The following is a 25,155-nucleotide window of genomic DNA, read 5'->3' on the forward strand; positions in this document are numbered from 1 at the left end:
ACGATCTTCGTCATTATTAACACTTTTTCGGTTTGCGTATCTCTTTTAACACTTTGAATTTGACTGTTTTTTGGCCATTTTCCATCACTGATTCACTATTTTCACGAATCCACAAATTTTTTCATTTAATTATTTCGCGTTTTCTTGTTTCAAGATTACTATTTATTTTCTGGGAGTCTCAGTGTCACTACTCAGAAGCTCGATAATTTCGTCTTTCGAATTTATCATATTCAGAAGATCTTCGCGTTCATCACTAACACAGTTACATGACCACCGTCCACCTAATATCGTCATTTACGACTTAATTCACATTCTACCTATTTTCATGTAGCCAGAACTTATATTTCACACAGAGGATGCCTTTTATAACACTTTTTTGCATTTTTTACACGCTGAGTTGTTATGAAATTGCGTTTTAGTAGAGACTGAAGTGTCCCTGCACTGCCTTCCGGCATTAAGAAGATACAAAAGGCCAAAGTCCAATACTGTAACATGCGTACGTGTCGCGAAAGTCGGTTAACTTCCAATGTTCGCAGAAGACGCGTAGGTAAAAAATTTCTGTTCCCAGAAACACTGACGTCTGGTGGTCCGTTGACTGTAGTCTGAATTATATCATTTGAAATTCTTTGTTTAATGTTTTGACGTGACGTAACTTGACGTGACGGCCAGTATAAATTGGCCTTAATTGCAAAACTTCTTCATGTACCATTCTCTAAGTAATTCCATGTGTGGTAAATCCAAATCATTGTATATTATAGGATACAACAATCCTAAAAATGAATTTCCTGTGTTTTATGAGTTACGAGTATGCTAATAGTGAGCTCAAGACCTACGTAATTAATGCTTCTATTTGCAATTCAACGTAGTTTCTTACGGAAAAATCTTGTTAATATTCAACCTATGTCAGTACCAATAAGCTGTCTACAGAAAGAGACTGTAGATTATAACCTCCTCCAAGCAGATAAGAGTAAAAATACCTACTTGGTCCATGAAGGTTCGACTCTAACCTCCTTGCCAATATCTAATCTCCTTGCTCCCTGGCCTGCTGGAAGTTTACTTGTGCGATTATATCTTTGAAGAAAGCGACTGCTGTCGACGTCCAATCAAATTCGACCAGGTTGTGTTGTTCACGTAGCCGAAGAGGAAAGAAAAGACAGTCTGACCGTCGTGAAACATGGTGGCGGCAGGGTTGAGGTGGCTGTGCGTGGTGTTTGTCCTATTGTTGACGTCTGAGACTTTTGGGAATAATCGATTCAGGAGATTTGAATATAAATATAGTTTCAAGCCTCCATATTTGGCTCAGAAGGATGGATCTGTCCCGTTTTGGGAGTACGGCGGAAGTAAGTCAATAGGTTAAATTCGGTTGTAATGTGCGGTGTCTTCGGTTTTTTGAAACTTTCGATGAATAATTCATTTTGCCGCAAATAATACTTGTGTGCAGTGCAGCGATTGCATTACTACGTAAAAGAACCGGTTTCCATGGAAATGTCTTTCTGCTGTAATTGAAAAACATATGACAGCTGGGATGTTGCCGATTGTTGTATATTGTTTTTGTAGTTAGTTACATTCTAATTTTGGCAGGTTTCATTTTAACTATTTTAATATGAATTTACCTGTTTTGATTTCTGCTCTATTCCGTTACTTTGTAACAATTTTCGGAGCTGTATACCATTATACCGGTTGGGTAAACATTGTACGTCATTTCACTAATTTGAATTTTATTCAGAATGGCTTTTCATCGTATTGTTACGTAGCTATTTTGAAACATGGAATTAAGGTTAAGAACTAACTGACAGATGACAAATTTTGAGTGTTAACGCCGGAATTAAGTGACATGCACGTGACCATAGTACCTACGTGTTAATGTACGTTTATGTAGTTACAATTAAAAAGGTTTCATTAAAACTTTGGGAAAAAGTGTTTTTGCCAATAATTGTGGGCAGAAGATGGTGATACCAAGAAGTTGATATCCGTGTTCTCTTGAGACCTTACACAAAGAGTTGTCATTATTAACATGCTATTAAGTCTACAGTTACATTGTTTTGGTAACATTCTAGTTTAACTTAAATGACGAAAGTTCATAGTTTTTCTTGTGTGGATACGAGGATCTTTCCTTGTCTATGTTGATACTCTGATTTATTACTTGTGTTGTAAAATCTTGTCAATATACGTGAACATGATAGCGTTTGTATTACCTATTCGACAATACATTTTCTAGCATATGCTTTATACATCGATACAATTTTCTAGTTCTGTTACATTAGTCATATCTTTTACCTGTAATCAAAGTCAGAGCAAGTGCAGGTCTTTGACACTTGAGTAGTACATATGAAAGTGTGAAATTCTCATTCTTTAATTTTGAAAAGTGCTGTTTCTGGTCTTTTGGTATTTAAACATCACCATACGAACTGCTCTGTAATTTGGGACATTGCTCTTAAGGGAAAGTTTATCCTATGGACTAGGATGAAAACACTGGGCAGGCCAATTTCCTTCCCCATCGTTGACCCATCAGGGTTTGTCCTCCTCATCAGATAACCTTGTTGTTAGTGGGATATGAAACATTAATCATCCATCCTTTTAGAACCACAATGTTTTCATTTATTCATTTGGTGCTTCATACCATCATTTGTGAAATTTGTGGGGTAACTGATTTTGCACGTTAAATTTCTTTTGGGGTGTGCATGTGCTGTTCTGTAAACAGTATTTTTAAAAATACTAGGGCATGGTGATCATGATGCTATTGATATGCCAGCATCATATTCAGACTGTCTAGATAATAATTGAAGAGAGCAGTTGTTGGACTTCATTGGGATCTTTCCTTATTGCACCATATGTTGTTTGTCAACATTATTTCTGAAGATTATTTTCTCATTGGTTTCATCTTTTCTTTGCTTGCTACTGATGAAAATGCTTGGACACTCCATTTGATTTCAGTTAACAGTTCCTTAGTATTGTTTACCTGTTTCTTATTCTCTGATTACACTATTTATACCTTGGTTGATATGTGGTCTTTTACTAAGCACAATTTGTGCAGCAAATAAAGAGAAGAGTGAACAAAAACTTATTTGTTAATATTTTTAGACTTTTAAGCTATTTTAACCCCTTAACACATTGATTTATGTTCCAAAAAATATTTGTATGAAAAGCATCCTGTACAGAATGACATTACATATAGACATGTAAAGCTAGCTTTTAAAGCTCAAAATAATGAGTTTAAAATTTTGAAAATCACTAATAATCAAATCCTGAGTATATATTGCACTGGTCTGTGACTAAAATATCTTGAAACTGGAAGTCATTTTTTAGTTTCTATGTAGCTATGAAGTCCAGCCATGTATTTCATAAGTTTCTGATGAATATAAATCTTGACGGAGCTGGTTGGAACACAGTAAATGTATTTATCTTGTATTGCTGACAAGCAATTTTCACTCCTTTCGTCCTTTCAATCTCTACTGAAATCACTTTCTTAGCCACTAAATTGTCATACTCAGTCATTACACAAATTTTTTTAAAGCATTGCATAAACAGTAATACAAGAGAGGGACTGAAAGTATGTATCTTGTATCCAAAGTTGCACACAGTAAAGATGGTATCTGGTGGAACCCTCTCAACCAAAACATGGCAGTCGGGCTACAAATGTAATCCCAGGTGGTCTCAAGTGGCCAAACACTTAACTATCTGTGCTGAAATGTATATATGTGGGGTTTTAAATTTTTTGAGGCCTATTCTTAAGTTTCCCTAGTATACCAGGGACTTTGCCGAAGTAATAACAACTAGATAAGTTGGGGTTTTATGTTAAGGGGTTTATGACCTAATACTACATTCTTACTAATTTTTCTAAACAAATTTATTGCAGATGCCATTGCCAGTTCAGAAAATGTCAGAATAGCTCCATCAATGAAAAGTCAAAAAGGTAAGTCCATTTGAGACACATCTGTTAGTAATTAGTGTCAGACACACACTCATTTTTTCCTTTTTTTCACAGGAGCAATATGGACTAAATCAAAAACAAATTTTGATTGGTGGGAAGTAGATATTGTTTTCCGCATCACAGGAAGAGGTAGACTGGGTGCTGATGGGCTGGTAGGATGTTGTACTGTTTTTATACTCGTGCTGTTTAGTAATTGTTAAGTTACCTTTAATGAAGTGAAAAATCTGCAATTTCGTTTACTGTAAACCATATTAAATATGTAAACTGATGGTGTGGTTATTTTTATAAAACAGATAATGCATTTTCTATTCTTTCCTTGCAGGCTTTCTGGTTCACAGAGTCAAAAGGTGCCTATGATGGACCAGTTTTTGGCAGTTCTGATAAATGGGTTGGACTTGGTGTGTTCTTTGATTCATTTGACAATGATAATAAACACAATAACCCCTTCATTATGGGTGTACTCAATGATGGTACAAAGGAATTTGATCATCCTCAGTAAGTTTTATACTTCAGCTGTTGTAAACCTGCTGGTTCATAAAATTGATTAAATAACTAATAATGTTTATGTAATAAATGTGACAAGAAACAATTTGTGTAGCACCTCCAGAATAGTATGATAATGCAAACCGTTGGTTTTTCTACTTGGAGCACCCTTCCCTCACCACTGATGAGAAGTTACTTTAACTTTTGTTAGTTATCGTGTGCACAATATAAATTACCAGAGAAGTTGGACTAAAATAAGAAATTATATGAGTGAATGTGTTAATTGCTTTGTTTGAGAAATGGAAACTTAACTTGAATTTTGTGTTACATATAGCTGTAGGGCTTCAAAATTTAAACAGGGCATTATAGCTATTGAGGTCACTTTGTACAAGATAGACTGGAAGTCAAATTTGTTAAAAATTCTTTCAAGAATAGTGAGCATCCAGATAACAAGAAAGCACAGGTATATGTATAGAAGTGTTAATTTGTTTTTTCCTCATTTGCAGTGATGGAGCAACTCAGATGTTGAATGGATGTATGAGAGATTTCCGCAACAAGCCTTACCCGACAAGAGCTCGAATAGAGTATTACCTCAACTCACTCACTGTAAGTTTCTAATGCAGAAAACAGAGAAGCTGTTTCATTTCAGGTAACAAGAGTTGTCGTATTTTGAGAAGAATATTGCACATACTTCCAAGACAAATTTTGTAAATTTATGGAATTGCTACAGTTAAAACTGGTGTAAGAGACAAAAATATACATAAAAAGCTGGAACTCTCCAAAGCTATTATTGAGGGTTTAGATTTGACACCGACTTGTAACTTAGACATTCTTATACTCTCAATCTATTAAGTTCAGCATTTTCTCTTTGGATTTTGAATTTATTTGGCTACACTGCTGCTATTGGGGAACTCTGTACATGTGGTAACAGTAGTTTTGTTTTGTTCAATTTTACGGCCAAACTATATGCTTAACTAAAGATATTGCTTTGCACTTCATTTGACATTTGCTGGAGTGTATTTTATTTTCCTTACGCTTTGTGGAAGTAATCTGCTTGGTTCCAGAAGCCAGGGTTGTAGCCTGTACATTGCAATTATTTGAACAGGCACATACCCCTCTTCTCATGAAATATTGGTCTATTTACTTCTACTGTATGCCAAGACAAGGCTTACTCTTAGTTGCTTGAATTTTTTTTATGGAAGTGGTGGTATGAAGTAGTTAGTATATGTTCTGGAATGTATGCCTTTTTTCCTACACTTACAAGCTGTGGTTTAAAATTTAAACCCATCTGTGAAATGGAGATAACATTTCAGAGTTGTGAAATGAAGGTAATAGCATTACACACTTGAAAAGATGGCAACGACTTCTTAAGTAAATTTCTAGTTGGAGAATTCACAAAAGATGTAAAGTTGTATTGGGTCAGTTAAGAAATTTATCTACAACGTAATGCACAAAGGAGATCTCTGCAGAAGTTAACATAAACTTCAGTTCTACACCGTGGATGAATTACCCTTATTTGTTTGGGTGTTGCTGTATGTCATTAATGTGATTATAATCCATGGGATTAAGTAGCAAAGTGGTCTATTTGTACCTAAGGCTAAAACACTTTGTCCGGAAGTTCATGTATGAGAACCAGTGCTACAATGCAGAAGTTCACAATTGTTCTGTAGGATTTTACTGTCTATTAGTAGTACCTGAATTAATTCTTTAAAAGGCTCCAGAGACTAAATATTGTGAAGATTCGAGATAAGTGTTAACTATCTTAGATTACATTTTAAGTGTAAATTCTTAACTTTGTTCAGTACAGTAGTTACATATTTTAATCAGTCTCCAATGAGTTTTGTCTGAATTTCATTTACAACATGTCATGAATAAATAAGTGCTAAGGTGATGTCAGTTGGAGGCCCTGAAGGTTTTATAGACATATTGTCATAATATAGCAGAGAGTGGAATCCTAGCCTGCTCTGCTCATCTTCATTGTGCTGAGATGATTGAGCAGTCTTTAAACCAGAAAACTGTTGAAGTAATGATTAAACAGTGTTGTAAACAAAAATGCAAGTGGCTAGAGATAGAATTTCTATGCTGAAACACTGTTCTGTGGAAACTATTATTGTGGATAGTGCATAGTTTTATACATATATATTTTTTGCAGTTATGATTACAATATGCATGACATTACAATTCTGTGAATATAAATAAGTCCCACAAGCATGGTTTTTCTACTTCTTTTCTATATATTTAAATTCTGATATGTTCTTTGCAGGTCCTGATCCATAGTGGTATGACAAACAATGAACAGGAAATGGAAATCTGTTTCAGAGCCGATAATGTAGTCCTTCCCAAAAATGGTTACTTTGGTCTGTCTGCTGCAACAGGAGGGTTAGCAGGTACATTAGTTCATTATTTTATTGTCAGGTGTGGCACTTAATACTAAATACAAATGTAGCCTTGAATCTTTGCAAGAAATGATTTATTAAAGTGCACTGACTTAAAGATTTACCTAATAAGTGTGGAAGTTAGATTGCAAGGTGATGGGCAATAAAGTAAGTGTTGCCAGTGACTGTCAATCATAACTAAAAGTAAACTTCATTGTGGAGTGGGTTTAAAACTGTAGATCAGCCAAACTGTTATTGCTTGTAATAAATTAAAATGCTGCAGTTTCCATCCAAGTAGTAGGTTCCACATAGGCTGTGAACCACGTAAAAAGCAGTGACATGAGCAATATTGCAGTAGCAGCATTTCATAAGTATTTTGTGTGTTCAAGGAAATCACACTGAATTTACCCATTTATTTAACATTTGAAACAGTATATTCCAGTTTAAAACAGAATGTTTTCAATGTGCTTTACACTGGAGCAAGTATGATTCTCGAATGAGACATCGGATGTCATTGTGAACACGCCACAATATTTTGTCGGTGCAACTGGCTGAGATCTTCATGTGCAGTGAACCTGAACCACACCTGAAGATGTAGGTCAGTTGCACTAATGAAATATTGTGGAGTTTTCATGATGACATGAGATGAGATGTCTCACCGGAGAAACATATTAGCAACTAATCTGTCGGGAAAGCCTCAGGCAACAGTATGACAATCATTCACTATGTAGCTTGATTTTGAGAAAATCTTCTCACAAGGCAACAATGCTGCTGATGAGGTATATGTATAATGCGTGAATCCGGCTCGCTCAGCTCTCCCCTGTCGGAGGTCAGAGTCCTCCCGTGTGTGTGTGTGTGTGTGTGTGTGTGTGTGTGTGTGTGTGTGTGTGTGTTTTATGCTTAGCATGTTAGTTTAAGTTCGATTAAGTAGTGTGTAAGGCTAGGGACCGATGACCTCAGCAGTGCCCCATAGTCCCTTAGTGCAATTTTCCAATTTTTCTTGACAGTGATGTATCACAATGCTAGTACAGAAACAATGGTTTTTCATCCTTGTGAAGGTAGTCCTCCTCCAGATTGCAATCTTTTGTACAATGGCAGTAAATTTTCATAGGCCGAATGTATTATCAAAACATGTCTTAACAAAACTAAAATTTTTATTATAAGTACACTAAAAAAATCAGATTTGGTTTCAACAGTCATAAGATTCCAGGTCAGGTTTATTTCCTTAAGTTGAATTTCTCTTGGTATACCTAATGTCACACTGTTCTAATACGCAGTACATGTGAAACTTAAGACAACTGTCATATAGATTTACCTCAATATACCCTCGTGCTTTTATATGAGAGTTGTCATTGGTTTGACATGTATTGAATTTTATAATTGTGTATGACACTGGGTGTAGCAGAAAAATATTCAGCTTAAGAATCTGTGCTTCACTGGTTGCATGAAGTAACTTACTCTTTTGAAGTGCCTAAGATGGGGGAAAATACCTTGGATATCAGATGCAACATGCATTGTGCATAGAGCAGCAAGCCGCTCATATTAGAGTGTTATCATGTGTGTATGATTTGGAAAGTCATATGCTGAATTAATTTCCATTCTCACTATTTGCTGAAGAGGTGTTACTTTGCATCCATCTGAAGTGTGTATGGAGCAAAGTATCATTACTTGGTGGGGGGTGGCTGGAGCTGTAGGTCACCATAGGAACTGAATTGATCCAGTCTATTTTTATACTCTTTGGACTTCAGAAACACCGAAAATACCTTCAATGATCAGGTTTCACAATATTTTTACCGAGCACTGTTATTTGACATTAGTAGACTCCACTTAGTCAAAGCAAGAAGATAGAATCTGTCACCTGCTTACTAGTTATCTCAGGTATTGTCTTCTTGCTTTTTCAGTCTATGGCCTTGAGTTTGTTAATGTGGCTGTTGATTATGTGTATCCAGAAAAAGTGGAGGGTGGCTCATTTGCTATCGGCTATTGATTAGGTGTATCTAGAAAAGGTGGAGCTTGTGAGAACATAAAGGAAATTCTAGTTCTCCTGTGAAGGTGCGGAGAATTCTTTGTTAGCCACCAAGATGTTTTGGGAAATAAATGAATTGTTTGAGCTGGGAAAGCTGTCTGTATGGAACAAACTATAGCACAGTATGAAGTTTCCTTGCATTTGTTCTTCACTTTACATCCATTTGGGTGCTTAAAAGAAGTGTGGGTCATGGATTTGTAGAATTTGCATAGTATGCAGACTTCTCTCTAAACTATTAATGGGTACTAACACAGTTATTTTGTAGTAAGCAATTATCCAAAAACACTTGTTTGATGTATTATATGATACTTTCTTGCATATCATGCTTTGTGATTTTATCACATAGACATTGTTGCATATGGTGTTGATCACGTAGGTACAGTCACATAGGTACTTGGCCTAATAAAAAACAACAACCACCACCACCACTACTTTGCTCTCAGCATGTTATGTAGCTACAAACTCCAGATGGTTTCTTTCTTGCCTCTTCTTATTCGTTTCTTTTTGTGCTGCTTTCTTTCACTTTCAAGCAAGCTAAGGTATAGGATGGAATAACAACAATGGGAGAAGAATAGATTGCCCCTCGCCATAGAGGCTGTTATTAACTGTTGGATTGGAAGCATGGCGGTATTCCTGCCTGTCACAAGAGGCGACTAAAAGGAGTCTCAAACGTTTCAGCCTATATGTGATGGTCCCCTCTCGGATTTGACCTCCATATTTCCAAATTCTTCCGAAGAGCGAGCCAATTGGGGAAGGGCGCCTTACATGGTGCTGTGTGTTCATTGTGCATAGAGACCTTTAGCCAGCTTTCTCATCGTCGCATTGCTGTCCCGCTCATTCTCCATCTCTTAGGCGAGGATGCATTCCGGTGTGTGATTTCCACCATGCACTGTGCAGTGTTGCTTTTTGTGGAGATGACAACGATGGACTTCCTTGCACCTAATGTCCAGCACAGTAGCCAGTCCGTTTTGGTGGGGCTGCCATGTACCCTGTTTGTTGTAGCCCCCTGACAACACAGGGATCGCTCTGCTGATGCCTGCACCGTTAACTCCCCATGTATGCCAAGGAGTAGATGCCTATCTCCCTGGGGCATCGGTACTCGCGGCAATGGCCATCCTGCCAGCGGCAATGGCCATCCTGCCAGATGGCCCTTCCTGAGGCTGAGCGGCACTCGTGGGTAGGACCCTTGGTCAGGGTGGGTGGCATCAGGATGGATGACTCTCAATGAAGCGTGGTATATCATCTCTTGCTGGTGGCTAGCCACCAGCAGTCTCGAAGTGTTCTCGGGCTCAATTCTATGCTCAGAAATACGATCCCAAATCGTTCCCCTCCCTGGCCACACTGTGGGAGGAACGTAAGGCTCAGGATGGCAGTGGTTCCTAGTTTGTACGAGAGCTGATGGGGAGTCTTTCACGTCAACAATGCCTCAGTTCTTCATAGAGTATTTAGAGGACAAGTTTGGTTAGGTGGAGGGCTTGTCCAAAATGTGCTCTGAGGCAGTATTGATGATGGCATCCTCTACCCAGGTTACTTGCTTGTGACAAGTTGGGGGGGGGGGGTTGTTTGTTACTATCAGACCTCGAAGAGTTTAAATATGGTCCACGGTATTATTTTCCATAGGGACCTTCTTTTGCAGTCTGATGATGAGCTGCGTGCCAATTTAGTGTCGAGGTGTTCATTTCATCCGGACTGTTCATTGGGGTCCGATGGATAATCAGATTGCTACCGGTGCCTTCATCTTGGCCTCCAAGGGTGATACATTACTGGAGAAGGTCAAGGTGATGGTCTACCACTGTGATGTCGAGCCCTATATCCCTCCCCTGATGCAGTGCTGGAAGTTTGGACGTATGTCCTCCCACTGTACTTCCAGCCTCACATGCAGAGATTACGGACGGCCATAACATCCCAATACTCCATGTGCCCCGCCTCCCATCTGTGTCAACTGTGGAGAGTATCATTCACCTTGCTCGCCAGACTGCAGTATCTTACAGAAACAGCAGAAAATCATGGAATATAAGATCCTGGACAGATGGACCTATACTGAGGCTAAGAGGAAATACGAATGACTCCATCCTGTGCAAATGACTTCCTCATATGCTGCCGCTACAACCACCATGATAGCCCCACCAGTTAAGTGAATTTCAGTCGTCTCACCGAGCCGTACAACTCCACATGCCCCCTTGGCCAAGGGGCTCCTGCGCCACATACCTCGGGAGCAACACCCCCTCCCCACACCGCTCCCCACCCCACCCATCAGGGGGGTCCGTCCCAGCTTCTAAGCCGGAGAAGGGTCCAACTTCTAGAGCTCCTCTCCCTCGCAAGGGGTCTCTTGGGTCCCTCCCTTCCCAGGTTTCCACAAGTGGGAAGGATTACGCCCAGCAGTGGCATAAATGCTCACAAGCAGCTGGTCGTAGGGCTTCGTGATCCTCCTCCGTCCTGGACTCTGAATCAGTGAAACCCAAGGAGCAGCAAGAAAAGTCCAAGAAGAAGACCTCTAAGACGAAGGAACTTGCAGTGGCACCCACCCCACTGCAACCTACAAGCTCTGTGTCTGAGGGCGAGGTAGAGATTCTGGCATCCGCCGAGGACCTAGATCTTGCTGGACTTTCGGACACAATGGATGTCACTCGAACAGATACTCAATCGGTGGCAGCAGGTGACCTAGTGGTGTAATCTGCCTCCTCGGTCCCTTCACGCCTTTCTCACCCATGGAAAGTGTCATCGTCCAGTGGAACTGCAGCTGTTTTTTTCCACCATCTTGCTGAGCTCCGACAACTTCTCAGCCTTCACCCTTTCCTCTGAATTGCTCTTCAGGAAACTTGGTTTCCAGCTATGCGAACCCCCCCCCCCCCCCCCCCCCCTCGGTGGCTATCGGGGTTATTATAAGAACCGGGCAGCTTATTAGAGGGTTTCTGGTGGTGTCTGCATCTACATCCTTCACTCCCTTCACAGTGAGTCTGTCCTTCTACAAACACCTTCAGAGGCTGTAGCTGTTCGGGTGTGGACGCCTCAGGCTGTTACTGTATGCAGTCTCTATCTTCCACTGGGTGGTGGTGTCCTGCAACATGTCCTGGCTGCACTGATAGCCCAATTCCCACCACCTTTTCTGTTATTGGGCGACTTCAACAACTATAACAGAACACAGCATGTCATTCTCAATGGAGAGAAGTCTTCTGAAATAAGTGTGTTTTCAGGTGTGCCGCAGGGGAGTGTCATGGGACCGTTGCTATTCACAATATACATAAATGACCTGGTGGATGACATCGGAAGTTCACTGAGGCTTTTTGCAGATGATGCTGTGGTGTATCAAGAGGTTGCAACAATGAAAAATTCTACTGAAATGCAGGAGGATCTGCAGCGAATTGACGCATGGTGCAGGGAATGGCAATTGAATCTCAATGTAGACAAGTGTAATGTGCTGTGAATACATAGAAAGATAGATCCCTTATCATTTAGCTACAAAATAGCAGGTCAGCAACTGGAAGCAGTTAATTCCATAAATTATCTGGGAGTACGCATTCGGAGTGATTTCAAATGGAATGATCATCGGTAAAGCAGATGTCAGACTGAGATTCATTGGAAGAATCCTAAGGAAATGCAATCCGAAAACAAAGGAAGTAGGTTACAGTACCCTTGTTCGCCTACTGCTTGAATACTGCTCAGCAGTGTGGGATCCGTTCCAGATAGGGTTGATAGAAGAGATCGAGAAGATCCAACGGAGAGCAGCGCGCTTCGTTACAGGATCATTTAGTAATCGCGAAAGCGTTACGGAGATGATAGATAAACTCCAGTGGAAGACTCTGCAGGAGAGACGCTCAGTAGCTCGGTACGGACTGCTGTTAAAGTTTCGAGAACATACCTTCACCGAAGAGTCAAGCAGTATATTGCTCCCTCCTACGTATATCTCGCGAAAAGACCATGAGGATAAAATTAGAGATTAGAGCCCACACAGAAGCATACCGACAATCCTTCTTTCCATGAACAATAAGAGACTGGAATAGAAGGGAGAAGCGATAGAATTACTAAGGGTACCCTCCGCCACACACCGTCAGGTGTCTTGCGGAGTATGGATGTAGATGTAGATAACCCTATGTGGGGTGGATTGATGGCAACAGGCTGAGGTAGCATCGTTGAGCAAGTATTGGCACAGCTCAACCTTTCTCTTTTAAATAATGGTGCCTTCCCACATTTCAGTGTGGCACATGGCACGTACTCAGCCATCGGCCTTTTGAGTTGCAGGCGTAGCCTATTACTATCTGTCCAATGGAGTGTGCATGATGATTTGTATGGTAGTCACCACTTTCCGATCTTTCTGTCACTGCCACAACGTCACTCTTCTGGGTGCCCCTGCAGATGGGCTATGAATAAGGCTGACTGGGACTTGTTCACCTCCATTGCCACTATTGAGCCTCTTTCTAATGACACCATTGATGTGGTAGTTCACTCGGTCACCACCAGCATCATTACTGCTGCAGATTCTGCCATTCCCTGTTCTTCTGGGTCTCCTTGGTGGAGGACTGTGCCTTAGTGATTAAAGATCGCAGGCAGGCACTCCAGTGTCAAAAGTGGCATCCCTCTTTGGAACACCTCATCACCTTTAAACGGCTCCATGCGCGAGCCCGCCGCCTCATTTGCCAATGCAAGCAGGAGTGCTGGGAAAGGTATGTCTCCACCATTGGCCTCTGTACCTCTCCATCACAGCTTTGGGCCAAGATTAGGCAACTCTATTTCTATCGGACCCCTGTCAGTGTACCTGCACTTTCACTGAATGGAGCAGTCTGTACTGACTGACACAATTGCAAACTGCCCTGTGGAGCATTTTGCTCAGAGTTCTGCTTCTGCGAATTACCCACTGGCCTTCCGCTCCCTGAGAGAGCATTTGGAACGTCAGAGCCTTTCATTACACACGTGCCATCCTGAATCGTACAATGCTCCGTTCAGTGGGTGGGAATTCCAAAGTGCCCTAGCCGCTTGCCCTGATACGGCTCCAAAGCCAGATCGCACCCACTGTCAGATGCTCAAACACCTCTCAGTTGACTTCCATCGATGCCTCCTAGACGTTTTCAACCATATCTGGGTTGAGAGTGAGTTCCTGTCACAATCGCGGGAAAGCGTCGTAATCCCCGTGTTGAAACCTGGCAAGAGCCCACTGGAGGTGAACAGCTACCACCCCATTAGCCTCACCAATGTTCTTTGCAAGTTGCTCGAACGCATGGTGAGACGGAGGTTGACCGCGAACCTCTTGCTGTGGTGGAGACGCATCGGTTATTGGGATTGGTTTTCGATACCCAGTTGACTTGGCTGCCTTGTATTTGGCAGCTTAAACAAATGTGCTGGCGGCATCTTAACGCTCTTCGTTGCTTGAGTCACACCAGCTGAGGTGCTGATTGGTCTACCCTTCTACAGCTGTACCAGGTGTTAATCCAGTCCCGTCTAAATTATGAGAGCCTGGCTTACGGTTCGGCATCCCCTTCTGCTTTGCGGTTGCTTGACCGCATTCTTCACAGTGGAATCACTCTCCACTGGAGCTTTCCACACAAGCCCTGTCACTAGCATAATTGTGGAGGCTTGTGTCCCTCCATTGCGGATTCAGTGCCAAAAATTACTGGCCGCTACCCTGCTCATGTTTGTAGCTCGCCTGAGCATCCCAATTACCATCTGCTGTTCCCCAACTTCGTCGTCCATCTGCCAGAGCAGCAGCCCCGATCAGGGTGTACGATCTCAGTTCGTGTCTGGGCTCTTCTCTCTGGGTTTGAGGTTTTTCATGTTCCACCTCTTTTCCAGGCGCCTCTGCGTATATCCCAGTGGTGTGTGCCCCGCTCATGCCTTCGGCTTGATTTGCCACTGGGCACGAAGGACTCAATCCCTCCTGAGGCCCTCCACCACCACTTTATTTCAATCCTTGCCTCATTTCAAGGTTCTGATGTCTATACTGACGGTTCGATGGTTGCTGGCCATGTCGGTTACGCTCTTACTCTAGGGGGATCGTTATGAACAACACTCATTGCTGGCTGGCAGTGTTTTCAGTGCCGAGCTGGTCACCATCTCTCGCACCCTAGAGTATATCTGCTCCTGCTCAGGTGAGACCTTCGTTATCTGTAGTGACTCCGTGATCTTTGTGTGGACCCCGGGTCATGTAGGCATCCCGGGAAATGAACGTGTTGATACGCTGGCCAAATAGGCTGTTGGTGCACCAGCCTTGGAGGTTGGCTTTTCGGAGAGTGACCTGAGGTCAGTTTTGCGGCAGAAGGTACTTTGCACCTGGGGTGAAGAATGGTGTGCCCTTCCTTCATCCAACAGACTTCGGGCCATCAAGGAGGCTACCGGTGCATGGCGCTCCTCCTTGTGGGTCTCTCGCAAGGACTCTGTTGTCCTTTGCCAGCTGCTCATTGGCCACACCTGGATGACACACAGCTATTTATTGTGCTGCGAGAACCCAACTTTGTCGCTGTGAGTCAGCTTTGATAGTGGTCCACATCTTGTTAGACTGCCCGCTTTTAACTCCACCCAGGCAGACATTTGCGCTGCCTGATACGCTTCCTGCACTTTTATCAAATGACGTTGCGATGGCAGGTTTAGAGTTTTATATATTTATTTATTTTTCTCCTATGGTCAGCCAACCACTGTCTCACTCCGTGTGATTTTTATTTCCTTTTGTCTGGTCTCTGTCTGTGTCTTTCTTGTCCTGTGTTGTCTCTTGTCATCTCCATTGTTTGTTTTTATTCCTTGTGGGTGTTTAAAGTTCATGGAAAAAGGGACTGATGACCCTAGTAGTCTGGTCCCTTCAATGCCACAGACCAACCAGCTTGAAGCATGTCCGATTCAGAAGGTGACAAGGAAACATGGGGAAGCAGAGAAAGAAAACAATGTATACTGAGTAATGTAATGCAAGCAGTATAGCCTGATAGCTAAATATGTAGCAGTACAGTTAAATCCCTTTTTAATGAATATCTGAGGATCCAAAATTTTTTTTCCTTTAAATAGGGATTTTCCTTAACTGGAGGTTTTGTGAGGGTACATAGTGACAGTCATAATTCAAGCATGTTTAAGTGATATAAGTGCTATTTAATTACAGAATTACTAATATTATGTGATACTAATTTAAATGCAGTAAATACACAATTATTACAGTTTTCACAGAACACATTTTTCATTTTAAATATATGGTGTGTGGCTAGGGCCTACCGTCGGGTAGACTACTCGCCTGCTGCAAGTCTTTCTATTTGACACCACTTTGGCTACTTGCGCATCGATGGGGATGAAATGATGATTAGGACAACACCACCCAATCCCTGAGCGGAGGAAATCTCCGACTCAGCTGGGAATTGAATCCGGGCCCTTAGGATTGACAGTCTGTCGCGCTGACCACTCAGATACCGGGGGCAGACTTTCATTTTTTAAAAAAGCAGGAAGCCTTGTTTTGCCATTCCAGAACACTCTAATAACAGAAGTTGTTGCTCCAGTGTGTTGATAAGTTAAAATCGATTAATTTACATTGAAAGAGAAAAATACTTACCTGATAATATCAGTTCCTTGCACAGCAAGAGTGAAACTTTATGCAGTGCTCTCATTTGCCTCCTCATCCTCCCCCTCATTTCCAGGTGCTACTTGTGTTCCATTATAAGCATTTCATTTGCAGCAGTCTCAGGTACATGAGTCAGACCACCACAACAACAACAATGTTCTGGAATATTGCATTTTCAAAAATAGCAGTTTGTTTTTACTTCCTTCTGAAACAATGTCGTCTTGAAGCAATTGATGTACCATAGCCAGCCTTTGTGAAACAGTTTAACATAGTTTGTTACAGAGACAAACTTACACGCAGTCTGCACAAGGCTGAGCCTCATGGCTTCCTTCCTCTCAAAGAATTTCATTGATTTCTGAACAACTGCTACTCTGTATTTGGCTTTATTAGCGTGTATTATGCCCAGGTCCAGAGGCTGCAGATGACTTGTACAGTTTGGAGGAGGAGCACAACATTTCTTCAGCATAATGCAAATATTTATCTTAAAGATTGACATTGACATTGACATTGCGAATGATAGTCATCTTCTGCTGAACTGTAAACTTTCAACATTTGCAGTCTATAACTCCAAAAAAGTAAAATTGAAAACTGTCACTTGAGTAAACAAATAAACTACCCCTCCCTGCCCTCATGCCTGCTGCTGTTGCTTGCAGTGTGGCTTCGGCAGCTAGAGGCTGCAGTCGTGTGTGTGTGTGTGTGTGTGTGTGTGTGTGTGTGTGTGTGTGTGTGTGTGTGTGTGTGTGTGTGTGTGTGTGTGTCCCCGACAAAGGCCATGATTTCAGGCTCATTAAGCACATGTGCCGGTATAGCTAGAAGGCAAGTAGAGTTACATATGATGATTTACATGCATGTTGGCTGGTTGAATTTACCACCATTTACTGTGCCACATGACAAGAAATGACTTGTGTGAAATGAAATGGAAGGAAATCAAACTCTCACTTGAACGTATTGGGAATTGCACATAAACTGAATTTGAATTTGCAAAAGATTTCATGTTTATTCTTCAAAATTGAACATTTTCTGAAAATGGGGTTCACTGAAAGTGGGGAGAAATAGCATTGTTCTTATAGGAGTTTTACCAGGACCAATGGAAATATTCTTTAAAAGCAGAATTTCCTTAAAAGTGGCTTCATTAATTTAGGGTTTTACTAAATTTTATCTGTCTGCCTCTCAATGCTGCTTCTATGTAGCAGTTCTCATATCATTTGTTCCTTTCGCGTTCTTTTACATTAAAGAAATCTGTTACCTGTGATCCTCAACTAATTACTGAAATACTCAGGCAGTGAAGATGGCAATAAGCACCGCTTGGCTGTAGCCGCAACTAGACATTTACAAAACCTGCCACAGTGTGCAGTTCAGAAAACATCAGGTAAAAGTGTAAGACTGATCAACCCGGTATCTATAGTGCTCTTGAGAGAGAGAGAGAGAGAGAGAGAGAGAGAGAGAGAGAGAGAGAGAGAGAGAATGTTAATTGGGGAGATGTATAAAATGAGCCAAATGTTAATGATAAATGGAACGCATTTCTTTATAAATTTATAATCTCTCTTTTTGAACATTGTTGTCCCAAAAAATTACTAAATGCAACACCAAATAATTTTCGAAGAACATTGGCTGAATATAGGTTTTAAAATGTCTTCAGAAAGAAAAATAAATTTGTATGAGACAGCAAAGATTAGTAAAGACCCAGAAGTAATTTTACACTATAAAAATTATTGAACATTCTGTGAAAAGTTGTCAGAAAATTAAAAACAAATGAAAAATGTATATTCATAAGTGAAATTAACAACTCGGGCAATAAAATCAAATTAATATGGAATGTTGTTAGAAGAAAGACAGGAAAAGTAACCACTGGGTTAGGTAGTATTACTACTAAAGATGAGACCAACTTAACCAATAATACACAAATAGCTAATGTATTTAACAACCATTTCTTAAGTGTAAGTGGAAAAAATTTGAGAGAATAGTTCAAAAGAAAAAGCCAAGCAATACATGGAAAAGTCAGTTCTGAAAATTCCTTGTCAGATTTACATCAAACAACCTGTTGTGAAATAAGGTAAATCATTAAATCTTTGAAAAATAAATGTTACATGTACATGACATCTCTGACAAGATATGAAAACAATGTGGAGCAGTTACAGCTGATGTTTTGAGTCACATCTGTAATGCATCACTAACTCAAGGTATTTTCCCAGACAAGCTAAAATATGCCATTCCCAAACCTCTCTACAAAAAAGGGGACACCACAGATGTCAATAATTACCAGCCAGTTTCTTTGCTTACAGCATTTTAAAAAATCACCAAGAAAGTAATCTACTAAAGAGTGGTTAGCCATCTCAACAGTAGTGGGATACTTAGTAAATCACAGTTTGGATTTCAAAAATCCTGTTCTACTGAAACAGCAATATAAAATTATGCTGCCCACATAATAGTATCTAAATAGTAAAATGTCATCAATTTTCTGTGGCTTATCCAAAGTATTTGTCCGTGTGAACCTTGACATTATGGTACAGAAATTACAATTCTACAGTATAAATGGAACAGCATATGAGTGGTTTAAGTCACATCTACGGAATACGAAGTAAAAAATTTCTTTGTGGTTTAAGTGATTTAAGTTTCAGTTGCCCACTTTATCTAACTGCGGTAAAATTACATTAGGTGTTCCACAGGGGTTGATCATGGGTCCGCTTATGTTCTTGATGTATATGAATGACCTCCTTTTTTATCTGAAACAAGAAGCTGAATTGATACTGTTTGCTGATGATACAAGCATCATTATTAATCCAGTAAAAGAAGCTCCAATAGAAAATTATAGAAATAATGTCTTTGGAAAAGTTTTCTGCTTCTGAGTTTGCTCTGAGCTTCGAAAAAACACAATACATCCAATTTTCTACTGCAAAGAGTACAGTTCCTTCAAAAAAAATGTAACACGTCAACAGAAGTCAGTAGCCAGGATAGAGCATATTATGTTTTTGGGTGTGTGTATGTAGATGAGAATTGTAAGTGGAAAATTCATATTTTGGATCTCCTAAAGTGACTAGGTTCAGCAACTTTTGCAATCAGAATAATTGCTAATGTTGAGGATATAGAAATTAGCAAGCTAGAATACTCTGCATACTTTCACTCTCTTATATCATACAGAATATTATTTTGGGGTAACTCAACTCTTAGGCAAAAAGTATCCACTGCTCAAAAGAAAGTGGTTAGAATAATGTGTGGGACTCATAGTCGCACATCTTTTAGGCATCTGTTTAAAAGGTTAGGAATTCTTACAACAGCCTCACAGTGCATCTACTCGGTAGTGAAATATATTCTCAACATGGACCAGTTTAAAAGCAACAATGGCATTCATGATGACTTAACATTATCCTCTGCATAACGTATCTTTGGCACTGGAAGGGGTAAAATATGCTGCTGTAAAACTTTTCAATAAATTACCAGATGAAATAAAATGTCTGACAGATAGCAGTAATAGTTTAAAAAATAAATTGAAATCATATCTCCTTGACAACTCCTTCTATACCATAGATAAATTCTTGAATAGGAATTATAAGTGAATGGAGTAGGTTACTGTGAGATTGATCAGTGAAACATGTAACTAACTAGGTAACTTGTCCCCATATTTTACAATGCCCTGTGGTAACGTTTGAGGAGGTATTAAACGTAGTCCTAACCCCAGTTTGATCCTCCAGTAACCTTTGACAATGCCTTGCAGTCTTCATCATTTTTAAAACCACATCTACCCTTGGAAAATTAATGCAAGTCACTAACACATTTCTTACTCTCATATTAATTAATTTTATTTTTGCAGAAGTGCATTATGCCACTTTTATTACAAGACTAGTGACCTGCCCTGGCTCATGTCTGGCTTAGTAGTAATAAATTAGACAGACCGACCTTCCTCCTGAATCACTCCATTAGTGAAAACCATGTTAAAATCAGTGCAGTAGTTCCTAAGATTAGCCTTCACATAAAGACATAAAAGTGCAGTGGAAATTTAAATTTATAGTACGTATATAACAGCACACAACACATTAACAAGACTGACATCCTGAGCCAAGCCAACAGTACAGATGCAGTAGTTAATTAGGTTTATGTGTACAATAATCATAGTTATCTTCAGTTTTGTATCAGGCTTTACACCAAACGAAGTGGCACAGTAGTTAAAGCACAAGAAAACCATTTTACAAATAGGGATTCAAACCTCTACCCAGCCATTTATCTGTGGTTTTCTGATTCCTTAAGGCAAATGATAGGATGACCCCTTTGAAAAGAGCATGGCCGATTTCCTTCACTGTTCGTATCCAAACCAAACTTGATAGTTATTGGCTTTCTTGTGTCATTCAGCATTTCACTATCTTCATTCTGTTAAAGTTTCTTAAGACTCAGCTGCATGTATATACATATTTGTCATGATAGGGGAAACTGAAGAATATTGCTGAAGAACGGCATCTTTTGACCAACAGTATAAATTATCCAGAATGCATCAAAGCAAAAAAGGAATTGGGAAAGATTGCTTTCAGATTTTTTACTAACATCAATGGTTTACGTAAAATACATATGGCAACACTGGCGGTTACTCATTCCTCAGTTTCTAAAATTCCTTACTTTTTACTGTTTCGTGAAAATCCTTGTAAAAATATAAGTACTTGAGGATTAAAGGGAACTACTCACCGGCACATAGAAAAGATGGAAAAACTTGGTAGCTTTCAGAGTTCACACACACACACACACACACACACACACACACACACACACACACACAATCGTGCATGTGTGCCTGTGTCACGTCTCCCCCCCCCCCCCCCCCCCCTTCCCCCTCTTGCATGTTGCTGGGTAGACTTGGTAACATCAATGCCCTTTTTTGGTGGCATCAGTGTTGTTTTTCAGAGTGCGGACTGGTTGCGACGAGGGTAGTGTCGGGTGGGTTGGGTAGAGGGAGGTGAGTGACTGGGGGAGTGTGGCTAGCGGCTTGGAGGGAGGTGCCCTGTTTGCAGGCTAGGAATATGGACAAGTGTAATGTGCTGCGAATACATTGAAAGATAGATCCCTTATCATTTAGCTACAAAATAGCAGGTCAGCAACTTGAAGCAGTTAATTCCATAAATTATCTGGGAGTACGCATTAGGGGTGGTTTAAAATGGAATGATCATATAAAGTTGATTGTTGGTAAAGCAGATGCCAGACTGAGATTCATTGGAAGAATCCTAAGGAAATGCAATCTGAAAACAAAGGAAGTAGGTTACAGTACGCTTGTTTGCCCACTGCTTGAATACTGCTCAACAGTGTGGGATCCGTTCCAGATATGGTTGATAGAAGAGAGAGAGAAGATACAATGGAGAGCAGCGCGCTTCGTTACAGGATCATTTAGTAATCACGAAAGCGTTACGGAGATGACAGATAAACTCCAGTGGAAGACTCTGCAGGAGAGACGCTCAGTAGCTCGGTATGGGCTTTTGTTTGTTTAGAGAACATACCTTCACTGAGGAGTCAAGCAGTATATTGCTCCCTCCTACGTATATCTCGCGAAGAGACCATGAGGATAAAATCAGAGAGATCAGTCCACACATAAGCATACCGACAATCCTTCTTTCCACGAACACTGAGACTGGAATAGAAGGGAGAACCGATAGAGGTACTCAAGGTACCCTCCGCCACACACTGTCAGGTGGCTTGTGGAGTATGGATGTAGATGTACATAGGGGGCAGATATATGGGCTGGCATGATTTAGCTGATGGTGAGAAGAAACACATGCTGAAGGCGATGTGAATTAGGAGGGGTGACAGGATGGAAGAAGGGGACTGTTGGATGGAGGGTGCAGAGTCAGTGGGCTATCTGATACAGAGGCTAGGCTGATTACAGGAGCAGATGATGTGTTGTAAGGATAACCCATCTGCATAGTTCAGAGAATCTGGAGGGAAGGATCCATCTGGCTTGGGATGTGAATCAGCCATTGAAATGAAGCAAGTTGTGCTCAACTGCCTGTTGAGACACTGGGTGGTAAACTTCGTTCTTGACAACAGTTCGATAGTGACCATTCATCCTGGTGGATAGCTGGTCGATAGTCAAACCAACATAAAAGGCTGTGCACTGTTTCAGCAGAGTTGGTATATGACGTGGCTGCTTTCGTAAATGACCAGGGCTCTGCTGGTGTAGGACAAGCCTGTGACAGATGGTGCTGGGTGGGTGGTTTGGGCATGCCTTGCACCTTGGTGTGCCACAGGAATATGGTCCTTGTGAGGAGGAGTTGGGAACTAGTTTCATTGGGATGGACTATGATGTTGGTGGATGGCAGAACACCACTTTAGGAGGGGTGGGAAGGATCTTAGGTAGAGTGTCCCTCAGAGATATTGGGTGATGAGGGGGGGGGGGGGTGCTTCTTTGTAGCTGATTCTTGTGTGGTGGGAGGATTGGGGCTGTGTGGGAGGAAGGGATGACAGTTTTTCGAATACAGGTGACATGGTCATGCATGGCTTCTGTGACACCCTGGAGCTCCAGTTGCAACCATTACGGCTACGATGCACCATGTTCTGTGTAACACCTGTCTACAAGGTCAGTTAAACCACCTTCCAACAACCAACCAGTACATTTAAACTCTGAATTCATTTGTCCCACCTCACCAGTTCCTCCTGTCAGAACTTTCTTTCCTTCTTCATTCTCGCGTGTGATGGTATCTTACACACTTCCAACTACTGTCACGCCACAAAAGTCTTATTGCTCCTAGCACTACTTCTTCTGTCCTTTCCACTTGATGAACTCTTGCTATATTATCCAGTTCTCATTATAACCACCTTACACTTTCACTTGCCCGTTTCGCATGTAATTTCCCATTTCGGATCATCCATACCCCAATGGATCCCTTCTCCGTCTTCCTGCACCACTTCTGAAAAATATCTTTTTCCCTGGCTAAAACCCAGTCCAACACGTGTTTCAATCCCCAAGTGGCCTAACCATAAAAATCCCCTACGCTGGATGCAATCCCTCCTTTCGTAATGAACTTCGCCTTTTCAGGTTCTACCAGTCGCTATCCCTAGTGGAACTAGTACTCCAAAAATACCTCTCCTTGGCACAGATACCCTAGAACCACCTCTGTTTGCTTCACAAGATACTTTTATTGTACAGTCCTCACTACGTACACCTCAGCTTCGAAATAGAAACCCTTGCACTCCGAAACCTGGAGGACCATTCCAGATACCAACTCCATAAATTGTCCAATCCATTGACATCCTCCTCCTGTTATAGGGTATCACTATCCATAAACACCCATCCGTCTCACTGTGCGCTCCCTTTTTAGCCCTTCAAAGCACCCAGACCCAGCATGGTAGACTTGTTAAAATTAACCACATCTCCCAAAACTCCCTCCTAAAAACCCAGAACCCAAGCAAACCCAAAATACTGTTGCTAACATCTCCACCAAAAACTTGTCTTGACAAGTAGCTGCTCTCCTCCTCCCGATCTCTAAGGTGGAAACACTTATTTTTCACCAGTCTCTCTGACCAAAGCAAACCTAATGCCAACATTGAACAGTGTCTCACAGTTCATACCACCATTCAAGTGGGACCCTCCCCCCACCCCTCCCCTAACCATCCCATTCCTTACCTCCAACTTGGCCTCACCAACCATCTCTAGATGCATTTTGAAGAACACTGATCTTTCAGCAGAAGGAAAGACAAGCATACACAGCCTGAAAAGAGATCCAGACCTAATCATCATCCCTGACTTCCTGAACAAAATAATCTCAAATCGTTACTGAAATCCACAGGTCATTTCCAGAAGCTCTCACCTGAGTCCATCTCCCTCCTCACCACAACAATACCCCACACACCCACCTTCTACATGCTCCCCAAAATTCACAAACTCATCAGTCATGGATGCCCCATTGTATTGGGCTATTGTGCTCCCACTGAAAGAATTTCCACTATTTACCAACACCTCACCCAATTGCCTGAAACCTAGCCTCCCATGTCAAAGATAATGGCCACTTTCTTCACCAACTTTCCACCATCCCCACCCATTTACCTTCTGGATCCTTACTTGTCACTGTTGATGCCACATCTATATACCAACATCCTTTATACCGATGGACTTGCCACTACAGGACACTGCCTCTTTCAACATCCTTCAGTCTCTAAGGTGTTCCCTCGTGCCTTATACACCTTACCAATTATATCTTGACCCACTACTACTTTTCCTTTGAAGAGAAGGTTTACAAACAAATCTGTGACACAGTCATGGTTGCTCACGTGGCACCCTGCTATGTCAACCTGTTTTTGGGCCATCTAGGGAAAATCTTCCTAGTCTTCCAATAATCCCAACCTCTTGTTTGATTAAAGTTCATTGATGATATCTTCGTGATATGGACTCAGGGCCAAGGCACTCTATCTACATTGCTTCACATCAACACTTTTTCTCCCATCTGTTTGGCCAAGTTCTCCTCTACTGAACGTGCCACCTCACTGAACACTGACCTCCACCTCTCTGATGACTCAGTCCACACCTCTTTACATGAAACTCACTAACCACCAACAGTACCTGCATTTCGACAGCTGCCATCCATTCCACACCAAAAAATCCCTTTCGTACAACCTAGCCACCCATGGACGACACATCTACAGTGACAAGATCTCCCTTTTCCAGTATGCTGAAGGCTTCACAAAGGCCTTTAGACAGCCAATACCATCCCAACCTAGTCCACAACAAATTTCGCATGCCGTATCCTCTCACACCACCAATCCTCTCACCTCCCCCAATAATCAGCTACAAAGGAGTGCCCCCCTCATCACCTAGTATCACCCTGGACTGGAACAATTTAACTGG

General features: G+C 41.2%; 1 protein-coding gene across 1 annotated transcript in view; it reads left to right on the plus strand.

Moving 5' to 3' along the window:
* Positions 1-1,055: 1,055 nt before the first annotated feature.
* The window catches only part of LOC126297465 (protein ERGIC-53), an 89,378-nt gene continuing 65,278 nt past the window's right edge, over positions 1,056-25,155 (plus strand). Inside the window, exons 1-6 of the mRNA XM_049988341.1 lie at positions 1,056-1,340; positions 3,857-3,913; positions 3,986-4,083; positions 4,254-4,426; positions 4,921-5,020; positions 6,678-6,801. Coding sequence (XP_049844298.1) covers positions 1,175-1,340; positions 3,857-3,913; positions 3,986-4,083; positions 4,254-4,426; positions 4,921-5,020; positions 6,678-6,801 — 718 coding nt within the window. The 5' untranslated portion in view covers positions 1,056-1,174. The remainder of the gene's footprint in view (positions 1,341-3,856; positions 3,914-3,985; positions 4,084-4,253; positions 4,427-4,920; positions 5,021-6,677; positions 6,802-25,155) is intronic.

This window comes from Schistocerca gregaria, chromosome X (assembly GCF_023897955.1).
Source record: "Schistocerca gregaria isolate iqSchGreg1 chromosome X, iqSchGreg1.2, whole genome shotgun sequence".
Taxonomy (NCBI): Eukaryota; Metazoa; Arthropoda; class Insecta; order Orthoptera; family Acrididae; genus Schistocerca; species Schistocerca gregaria.